General features: G+C 34.2%; 1 protein-coding gene across 1 annotated transcript in view; it reads right to left on the bottom strand.

Annotated features, from left to right (window-relative positions):
• Nucleotides 1–3,128: 3,128 nt before the first annotated feature.
• LOC129257724 (dnaJ homolog subfamily B member 11-like) overlaps nt 3,129–11,800 on the bottom strand; it is a 17,572-nt gene continuing 8,900 nt past the window's right edge. Inside the window, exons 7-10 of the mRNA XM_064096418.1 lie at nt 11,526–11,583; nt 9,303–9,414; nt 7,290–7,449; nt 3,129–5,922 (exon numbers count right to left, since the gene is read on the bottom strand). Coding sequence (XP_063952488.1) covers nt 5,858–5,922; nt 7,290–7,449; nt 9,303–9,414; nt 11,526–11,583 — 395 coding nt within the window. The 3' untranslated portion in view covers nt 3,129–5,857. The remainder of the gene's footprint in view (nt 5,923–7,289; nt 7,450–9,302; nt 9,415–11,525; nt 11,584–11,800) is intronic.

The raw sequence follows: 11,800 nt of genomic DNA, 5'->3' as shown, positions 1-11,800 counted from the left end.
GTCCACTCTAAAAATCTCTTCTGAAAACACTTACCTTCCTATCCTTATTTCTTGAGTATCAGTTGCTTTCTTAAATATTGCTTCATGAATACAATGATTGTTATTATTATAGGTTCCTTTTTCTACGATGATTTGGTGATGATGATGATGACGGTGATGATGATGGTGCTGATGATGATAGTGATGATTATGATGATGGTGCTGCTGCTGATGATGATGTTGGTGATGATGATATTGATGATGATGGTAATGATAATGGTGATTATAATAGTGATGATGGTGATGATAGTGATGATGATGGTGCCGATGGTGATAATAATGATGATGGTGATGATGATTGTGATGAGGACGTTGGTGGTGTTGAAGGTACACATATATGCCAAACACCCTGACCCATATTCTGAACATCGGTTTAATTTAGAATCAGGTCTGAAGTTGTGGTTTATATTCAGATAGCGTGATACAAATGTCTAATAGTAGAGGTTCAATTATAAGTAAGTTCATTTGGTGCCCAAATCATTTATAACTGAGAAAAAAAAGATGGAATATTTTTCTTCACCTTGAAAATATGACAATAAAATATAGTCAAAATAGTACAGTTTAGGCAAAATTTGACATTTCCATCTTCTCATAATTTCAGCTAAGAGTATTAAAAAGACCATGGTCATTTAACTTTGGAAAAATGGGTGCCCCCATCCACTACCTGACATTAAATTGCATTTAACAGACAAACAAAAAAGGAAAAAGGGGGTAACAAGAAGACAAAGTAAATCAGAGTGTACTGTAATATTTTTTTTTTTTTTTTATTGTGTTCATAAACTTAACAATAGTAAATTCATTTGTAATTTTGACACCACATAAAGAAACAACTAACACTTTCGGTGGACACGAGTGTTGATTCCATAAGTGCAACAGAACTGTACTTTCAAATCAGTCTAATGAGGCGAATTGACAATAATGTATAAGCTTTTGTCTGGGCAACTCTTAATACAGTTTAATGCATGCAATGTGCTCCTTTGATTACCAGTTATGTAATGAGACAATGCATAGAGAAGAGGCTGATATCATCATACAAATTATGAAAATTAATAATACAATTCTCACACTCATTTAAGAGTAGAACCTTATATTTGATTTGAAATCTTATTTGGACAAATAATTTAAATTACATTAGTTCCTATTAACCAACAATGCTAGATAGTTTAGTTACCATGTGAAGAGGCATGGTCACTTCTCCAAAGTTTTCAAAAAGTTCTCTTTCATATAACCACAAGGTCAATCTAATACCCATTTCATAGAATCCTGTAACCTCTGCCATTGCATTAAAACAATTTTGTGTTTTTGTTGGTATTGTATAGTATATCCCCATGCCGGTGATTGGATCATAGAGCTATAGCTCTATGATTGGATATAAGAACACCTCAACATTAAACTGCCCAAATATCTGCAGTTTGGTAATAAATGTGTTAACACACAGTAGTTTCAGATATAAAAAGAGAATACGGTAGATGAGACACAAATATTCCATCCATCCAACTAATTAATATAATATGATAGTGACATCATCACCGATAACATGTTACATTCCACGTAACATATGCATTCAATAATTCAACAAATTCTAAAACGTGCATTTTCCCTTTCAACACCCAAGTACTTGCATGTATCCCTTTAACTCCACACTTTTATTTCATCTTTTGAAGTAATTTGCGTTGTTTCCTTAAAGCTCTATATTACTTTGCAGAAATCTGAGCAAGAATGATGCAATGCATCATCTCTTCATTAACATAATTTTGTTTTTTTTACTCATAAAATTCATGGATATTCTGAATACCTCTCCTATTCCCAGCCATACATCAAACATGTACTGCACAAACACAAAAGCACAACAGAAGGTGAAAAAATAGTCAATACATAACAATACTTCCACAAAATACATAAATATTTGTAAATCAGAGTGCATACATTATGTAATTACAAACGTATACACATGTAGAATAATTATTGTGACAAACTATTTTTGTGAATGTGGATGATTCAACATTCATTTCTCATATTGCAAGGCACTTAGTGATAAACAATGAGCAATTTCTAATGGTGTATTGTAAATATATCATGATCCAGACATTTAACAGATGTCTGGGTTCTGTTTCTTAAAGGTTTGTTTTTCAATAACTGCTACGCTTCTGACAAATTGGCACCCAGCCAATCACATTTCACAATATCAGCTTTACCATATGTCATTGATAAACAAAGTTGAAGGAACATGACCCTAACACGTGGGACTTAAAATGCTGTGCACACCAATCCAGATAATGATACCGATACAACCAATAAAGGAGTTGGTATGACATTGCTTACTTAAAATAAATACATACAATTTCACAAAATCTTCAGAGCAATTTTCCCTGATTTTAAATGATTTTAGTATTAAAAAAAAGAAAAAGAATTACATTGGTGGAGTTTCTGTGAATTCTGAGTGAAAGTAAATTCATAAATCTAATACAATTATACATTGATATCACTCTGGGCCCCCGTCTTACAAAGAGTTACAATTGATCCAATCAATCGTAACTCTATGCAAATTCATCGGTGTCATTATTTTTTCCTCAGGAAATTTGCAAAATGTCCTATGTAAACAAAGGCGAACACACCAAATTGTCAAGAAAATGATGGATGTATGAATATACATATCTAGAATTTTTTTTTTAATAAACCTACATTTTAGATTTTGACGTTGCTGGCTTTACATAGTTGAGGTTGATCAGATCAATTGTAACTCTTTGTAAGATTGGGTCCTCATGTATCATAGGAGCCCATCTTCAATTTACCATATACTATGATTTTGTGGATATTTCTTTTTTGTTCTCGTAAGAGACAAGCATCCTAAATATATAACTTATTACAAAAACATTTGTTTGTTTAAAGGGATGGTCCGGACTGAAAGTATTTATAGCTTAATAAATAGAGTAGAATTCACTGAGAAAAATGCCGAAAATTTCATCAAAATCGGATAACAAATAACAAAGTTATTGAATTTTAAAGTTTAGCAATATTTTGTGAAAACAGCCGTCATGAATATTCATTAGGTGGGCTGAACTAGAAAAATTGGATTGACAACTGATTTAGTGCATTAGATATTTATAGCTGCAACTTATTTCATTATAAGGGAGACATATTATTAACACAAGTATGAAATAATGAAAAAATTATGATTATATGTAATAACATAAGAAAATGGAAAGTTGGGATGTGACATCATCAGCCCACCTAATGAATATTCATGACTGTTTTCACAAAATATTGCTTAACTTTAAACTTCAATAACTTTATTATTTGTTATCCGATTTTGATGAAATTTTCGGCATCTTGCTCAGTGAATTCTACTCTATGTATTAAGATATAAATATTTTCAGCCCGGACCATCCCTTTAATTCTTGAATGGAAGTACGTATTCCTTCATCAACCAGGAAGAAAAACTAGATTTTATGAAAATGGAAAAGAAGCCCACTCAATATATCACAGAACAGAACAATTTGGGCTTGCTTTATCACACTTTGAATAAACATAGCCTGAATTAATTTCAACAAATTCAATCAGAGTTCCTGCTCAAAATATTGCTCACTTGTACTCACCATATCTGCTTTTTTTTCTAAAACCTTATTTAAAATTAGGGAGGACTTTCCTTTTAGGTTATGGTCCCACTGCCGATCTACCAGCTCAATCTAACTCGATTACGGGCAGTCCAGATCAACCAAATTTTGGGCTTGCTCGATCTAGCTTGGCAAAGGTAATTAGGGTCAATCAACATTGATCCACAATGCTCTGGCTCCCTATACATATTTTTGGACATGTCCATAATATTTGTTTAAGTAGAAGGGTAATGACGATTAAGGCAGACCAATACTGATCATGATTATTTGACACTGATGATCTTGCCAAACTGAACTAATATACCACTTGAAAGACCCCCAAATAGATCGATCAGGTTTGACCAAGTTGACAGATAGTGAAGTGAATACCTTACAATAGGTACTAGTGATAAGTAACAAGGTGTGAATGTAATATACCATTTTAAATCAGTGGTAATTTCTTGATACAAAATCTTTACATTCAAATAGTAAAGAACAGTTATTATACACTGAGAATTCACAACAATTGTAAAAATCATATATTTAGTATCTAGAGTAAATTGTGATCAAATCGTTTGTGGCAAAAAACTATTTTGGTCTTAGCCACTTAAAAAAAAATATTGAAAACATTTATATACCTAAAATCTACCAATTGTACAATACAGTACATGGTAATTGAAATATGTAAGGACCAACTACATGGAAGTAGATTCTGGCTCTTAGTAGCCAATATAATATTGGTGCACAGTGTTAAACACACAATGTGCCCCTTTGCAAAATTACAATGCGGCATTCTTCAATGGGTATTGACTATTGATAAATATGTATATCATCACTGGAAAAATAAAGTACAATGTGTGTGCACTTTTAAATTTATCATAGTGAAAAGTGAGGACATCTCTCCACTTTTATTTTGCAGACATTTTGTATTGAAAGTGCACGAGAGATATTTTAAATCCCAAAATATATTCCACTCCTAAAATTACTGGAATGTTTCAATCCAAAGAATCAAAATCAAACCTTAAAAAAATTGTGCTACTAGCAATTACTACACTAAAACTATGAAAAAAGGGTTCCTACAATGCATAGGAGAACAAACAAGTGAAGTAAACCAGTATGAGGATGATATATGAATATGCACTTTTAGAAAAGGGTAACATGGAACATAAGGTTAGAAACACACATATCAACAAATAAATAAATCAATGTCACTTGATTACAAATTGAATGGGACACCAATGTGTGTGATAGATATAATCTGAGTACTGCATTTTCAACTGCAATGCTATTCCAGGCAACAGCTAAATTTCCCTTTGGAAAGACTCTACAACTAACTACATGTATTCCAAAACAGGGGTGACAGAACCTTTCCACAGGACCTGCTATTCTTAAATGAAAAGGGGTACTATTCATGACCAATACTTTGACTTTGAAGATATTTATTGGTTTTTTTTACTCATGAGGGTTGACAGGTGCAGAACCTACTCTATTACAATTTTGACCCCTTTTCACTGTAATATTGCCATCATATCATATTGTGAATAGTTACCGTTAAAAGCAACACATATATTTTCATAATGTAACCCTCTACTTCCTTTTCCAGCAAATTATCTTTTTTTTTTTCTTGAAATGTTTGATCTGCATAATCATATAATCACCTTCCTGTAAAAACAAAGACCCACTAATTTATACCATCATTATCAAGAATAGCAACGATCTGGAAATGCGATTTAGGCATCTTGTTGAAAGTCGGAGCTGTCTTTAACTGGAAATTCTGCCAGCATCTTTCATCTTCTTCACTCATTTCAGAATAGACAAAATGGGGAAAGTATGAAAACTGATGAAAAAGACACTGTGCAGTATTCCTGCTAAAAGAAGCAGCACAGATTTTAGAGAAAAAAATCAACATCTCATTGCAAGCGTAAAGTTTACATAGAAGCATGAGGATTTAAATTTAAATAAAAAATCCTAGTCAAACTTGATAAATTTCAATGCTTGGCTGGAGTAATACATGAATAAATTATCAGTTGTCAACATGTTCTCTCTCTCTCACTCTGTTTCTCCCCCCCCCCCCTCCCTCTCTCTCTCTTACTCACTCTCACTGGACATAAAATGGTAAAGGACAGACTCATCAATATATTCCTCAAATATACCATTAATATCTAACAACTACAGATAAAAAAGTATCTTTCCTGATAATATCTACAACCTCATATTTGGTGTGCCTAGAAACCTTGAAGACCATTATAAACAGTTTGTGCTGACTTTTGCTTGAGTATAGATTGTAGATCTGCATGAAGAGAAACGAAAAACAAGCATAGATTTTTTTTAAATATGCATGCATTGCTAAGAGTATGACACAAAATAAGATTTCACAGCACACACTTAACATGAACACTGTTCCATAACCATTCACGATATGTTCATTTATTCTATTCTGAATAAGATTTTACTTTAAGTACAAATCATGGAACATTATCATCTCTAATTGTCTGTTTATTTCATTAAAATTCCAGCATACCCCACAATGTAATATGCTCATTTGTTCCCATCTGCACAATGGATGATAATAATATCAAAGTCAACCCTGCTGTTTGGTTTGAATGATAATGTTCCCATGTGACTTTATCTTATATTACAGTCAGACCTCTCTTATCCGGACACGTTGGGACCAGCACCAATCCGGATAAGGGATTTATCCGGATCTGGGAGACCCAATATTAAATGCACGAAGCTGCCTCCCAACGGCGGTAGCTACACGTAATCTAATGTAGTGGGTGTACAGACAGTATTCACTGCAGTGTCAGTGCAAATTATAGGCGGTATTTTTATGGAAATTAAATCAATCTATGGCCAAAACTCTAGGATAATTTACCTGCTAAAATGATTGAGGTATACATCGAGCATACCTCGAAAGAGGAGAATGACTCGATGAAACTAAGTTTTACAATTGGATCATCGCGGCGGGTATCGCAACTTCGCAATGTCAGCCATTGTTATACTGACTGTAGGCTCAAACATGATAGATGGCGCTGTCCTTATTGAGGCCTAGCGCTAGCTAGCGAGGCATGAGTTGTTTTTGCCCCGGGAAATAAAAAGAGAACGTGATGACATGTTTGCGCTGCGCTCCGATTCACTGGAAAATTTTCCTGTCTAAGTTCTTTCTGTGATTTGGGTGAGATTTTTTCATGAAAAATAATGTGGTTGTAAGTAGACTATATTGGAAAATATATGTAATCAAAGTGAGTTTGCGTAGGATTGAGTTTAGATTGAAATCTCATTTCCCCATGTAGGCCCACTACATTGAATTGGAAAAAAAAAAAAATCTCAGCAAGTGTGCGTCCGAATAGAGAGATCCGGATAAGGGGAGGCCGGATAATAGAGATCGGACTGTATATAAACAGTTTCCCTTTCCAAGATACACTCTATCAAGGAAAAAAAAAAAAGGGAACTGACCCCACTGTGCAAAAGTCAAAGAGAATGCTTTATATCATTGGAAAAAGTAATCTTAACAGCCACATTTTTTTGGTAAAATACTGAATGGCTTTTTGAAGCAAAGGATAAATATATCACTATGTTATGAAAGAATTCATCATGAATGCGACTAAAAAGGACAAGTGGAGAAACAGTGTAAAAGAATAATAAAATCTGGCTTACTGTCTTTTTGTTCTTGTGTCATATCGCCTTTTGGAAAATCCACATCAAATGTGATGATAAGAGTTCCTTTGATATTATTATTATCATAACTGGGCATACCCTCTCCTTTCTTCCTCATCTTGGCACCTGGCCATGTAACTTTATCTCGCATTATATGAACCTGAAAAAAAGAGAAGAAAATTACAAACGAAATAATTATTTCATATTGTGTAGAAAGATTTGGCAATTCTGTTTCATAGTTGGTAGCAAGTCATACATACTAAAAGTCTAAAGATTCTCATTCGTAACTTGAGATTCTCAATTCAGGTGTTTCATAATATATGCACAACCAATATTTATTTCTAAGAGGCCTTGAGGGTAGACCAACTTACTTTTCCCTATATGCCTAATAAGCAAACACTAAAAGTGGGAATTGACCAATGAAAGAAAGTTTTAACTGAACAATGAATTCCAAGTGCAAGGAAGAATAAAGAATAATCAGTAGACCCACAGGTGTGATCTCAGCAAAACTGTAGAGTATAAATGAAGATTTTAATCAAGGGCAATTCCATAAAATGATCAACCTTTTTGTACATCCGACCCCCATTTTTCTCAAGTCTTACTTCAGTTCATAAACTGACCAAGTCACGGTCCTTTGAGAACATTATAGACTGTTAAAAGAACAAGAAATCAGAGACAGAAAATTTCATGAAGGTCCCACATATAGGGGGTCAAACGTTTTATGGAATTGCCCTCAAGTTGAAATAGAAAGCCATTGATTAATTTAGTGTTAAACTCAGTCAAAGGTCGACCAATCTCTCAGGATGAAGGAGTGACATCAAAATAATTGCGCAACCTATGCATATTATGGAACTAACAAATTCCAAAGACACAGAAACAATATTCCATTAAGCTCGACAGAAGATGGAGCCCTTCATTCATTCATTGTCACTGACATCAAAGCATTATCATTGTCATGTTTCATGAGGAAATTGCTACCATTCAGACGCATTTTATGTGAATTTTTGAAAATATGCATAAATTAGCATATTTAGTGAGTTTCAAAATTCTGTGTAGAAGTTTTGAATCCCCCACCTAATGCTATCATATAAAGCAAACAGAATTGAAATCAGACTTGAAGTGACGAAGAAGAAGCATTTTGAAATTCAGTCAACAAATAAAGACTGAGAGGCATTTTCTGTGATTTATGAATTTTGCATAAATTAGCATAAATAATTTTCTACTCCAAATTTTAAAATTCTGTGTAGAATTTTGGTGAACCTCATGAAGCTCTACCAGATGGAAGAAAAATATCAAAATCGGTCAACAAATAAAGAAGAAATTTATGTGAATTTTTAAAAATATGCAAAGGCTACATTTGCATAAAAATTGTTCTAGTCAAAATTTCAAAATTCTGTGTGGAAGTTTGGTGAACCTCATAAAGCTCTACCAGATGGAAGCAAAATATTCAAAATAGGTCAACAAATAAAGAAGAAGCATTTTTTGTGAATTTTGAAAGATGAACATAAATTAGCATATTTAATGAGTTTCAAAATTCTGTGTAGAAGTTTTGAATCTCACACCTAGTGCTATTATATAAAGCAAACAGAATTGAAATCGGACTTGAAATGGCGAAGAAGCATTTTGAAATTGTGGACGGACGACAGACGCCACGCCACGGCATAAGCTCATCTGGCCCTTCGGTCCGGATGAGCTAAAAATGGTATTTATTACAGCACATTTACAAACACTGACTAGTTTTCTGAGATCAGATATAATTCAAGCCATGGTCTAATGTGGTGATGCAAGGAACTAACATTCAAAGCCAAATCAACTCGTCAATGGAAGAGCAAAAATTCAAAACCTTTGTTTATATTTCCTCATGTTCTAAGGATAAGGAAACTATTGTGGTTATGGTAATATTTCGAGCCATAATTCAATAGGGTGAGTGTGAAATGTGTTGATAAATATGATTCAAACTATGATTCATGAACCACCATTAGCCAATATATAAGTGCAATATTGAATACTTACTTCATGGCCATCTAAATGTTTGATATCCATCTCAAAACCTGTTAGAGCATCTAATAATGATATTGTGACATTGGTGTAAAGATCATCTCCTCTCCTTTCAAATATAGGGTGCCTGAATAATTTAGTAAAGAACACAAATACACACATTAATTTGCATTGCTACATTAGACATAATCATTCTTGGCAAATTTTCACTTGCTAGGAGGGTATTACACACAGGCTACTCTTATATCAAACAAGGCAAACGCCAAGCGTTGTCTCGCCTGCATATTGCAGTCATGAAGAGACTGCATGTCAAATCTGAAGGGTAACATTTAAGAAACTTTGACAGCTTTTCTATTGTACCATTGGCAAATGTGTGTGAATATTATAAATGGTGCCAAGAACTATAGCTCATAAAATAAATAACAACAGTTTTTAAAGAATAAACAAGTAAAATACAAAATCTGGTTCAGGTATAGAGAGTACTGAGTTCTGAAGTAAAATGTTAGTGTTAAAAAGTTAAAAATTATAAAGTTCATGTCACTAGAGGAACAAAGTAGTGTGAAAGTTCATTGACCTTTGACCTTAATCAAATTCAACTCACATTCGAACCTGACCTGCACCTTCAAGAGATGGACCTCTGTTACGAGTTTGGCGATCCCACCTCGAAGCTATAGAAAGTTATTGTGTGTACAAAATAGCAGTGCCAGTCATGGAAAGTTCATTGACCTTTGACCTTAATCAAATTCAACTCACATTTGAACTTGACCTGCACCTTCAAGAGATGGACCTCTTGTATGAATTTGGCAATCCTACCTCGAAGATATAAAAAGTTATTATGTGTACAACACAGCACAGTGCCAGTCATGGAAAGTTCATTGACCTTTGACCTTAATCAAATTCAACTCACATTCGAACTTGACCTGCACCTTCAAAAGATGGACCTCTTGTATAAATTTGGCAATCCTACCTCGAAGATATAGAAAGTTATTGTGTGTACAGCACAGCACAGTGCCAGTCATGGAAAGTTCATTGACCTTTGACCTTATTCAAATTCGGCTGACATTTGAACTTGACCTGCACCTTCAAGAGATGGACCTCTGTTATGAATTTGGCGATCTCACCTCGAAGCTATAGAAAGTTATTGTGTGTACAACACAGCACAGTGCCAGTCATGGAAAGTTCATTGACTTTTGACCTTTGACCTTATTCACATTCGACTAATATTCGAACTTGACCTGTGCCTTCAGGAGATGGACCTCTGGTATGAATTTGGCGATCCCAACTCGAAGCTATAGAAAGTTATTGTGTGTACAACACAGCACAGTGCCAGTCATGGAAAGTTCATTGACCTTTGACCTTATTCACATTCGAACTTGACCTGTGCCTTCAGGAGATGGACCTCTGGTATGAATTTGGTGATCCCACCTCGAAGCTATAGAAAGTTATTGGGTGTACAACACAATTGTTGACGACGACGACACTGCCGGAAATAGTGATACCTATGTCTCGCTCCGCTACGCAGGCGAGACAAAAATCAATAAGTCTTGCAATTAATCAGAAATAAGCAAGTGTGATCTGTTTTTTTTTATAATCAGAATCGGCTGCAGTTACAGGTGCTCGTTCAATTTCAACTCGATTACCCATGAGATTCTAAAAATGATCTCTTGTATCCTCCCGACCCTGCAATGATGGATGACAAGGGACCCGTTATCCGCAAATTTTACTGTTTGAATGAGATGGGAGTAAATTTCCTGTATCTGTCAATTTTGATTAATGATAAACTTTGCATTCAGTTTCAACAAGATCTATAAAGTACAAAGATCTGATTTCAGCTTGAATGCATGAGAACAACTATGATGGAGAGTCTGATAGCACATGCAAGTCATGCATAAAGTCAAGCAGCTATTAGCAGATTTTTGAAGCAACCCCATAACCTGATTGACCTGACTCTTAGACAGGATGGTCTACAGGAAAGATGAACATATTGAAGATTGTCTACGGTGATTAATGCCTCATCTAATTCTATGGTAATGCAGTCCCAAAGTGCATTGGGTGAAAAACTGAGGAATGGTTTGTTGTGCAAGATTTACCCCCAAATCATTGCTATATTATGTGTCTTGCACCTCTTCACTCCAAGATTGATGTTTGTTAAGACTTATTTCTATTTACCACTCCACCATGGCACATTCTTTACAGATACACAATAATGACATCATCAGTGATATCATAAATACTTACTTTAATGCAATTATTTTAAAACGAAGATCTCCTGGTTCCCCATCAATATGTGGTTCACCTGAAAATAAGTGAAATGAAATAAAGGAAATAAAAATAGGCAAATACTTGTGAATCAAAGTTTTTTAATCAAAGTATAGAGTGAAAGAAAAACTTTATAGACTAATTATAACTTAAATCTTAATCATTTGGGACTACCGTGTGATTAAAAACAAACTTGAAACCTCACAAACCCCAATTCAAGGAAAAAATATGTCATGAACACATCTATATTATAT

The sequence above is a fragment of the Lytechinus pictus genome, chromosome 1, assembly GCF_037042905.1.
Source record: "Lytechinus pictus isolate F3 Inbred chromosome 1, Lp3.0, whole genome shotgun sequence".
NCBI lineage: Eukaryota > Metazoa > Echinodermata > Echinoidea > Temnopleuroida > Toxopneustidae > Lytechinus > Lytechinus pictus.
This window is presented reverse-complemented; position numbering and strand designations above follow the sequence as displayed.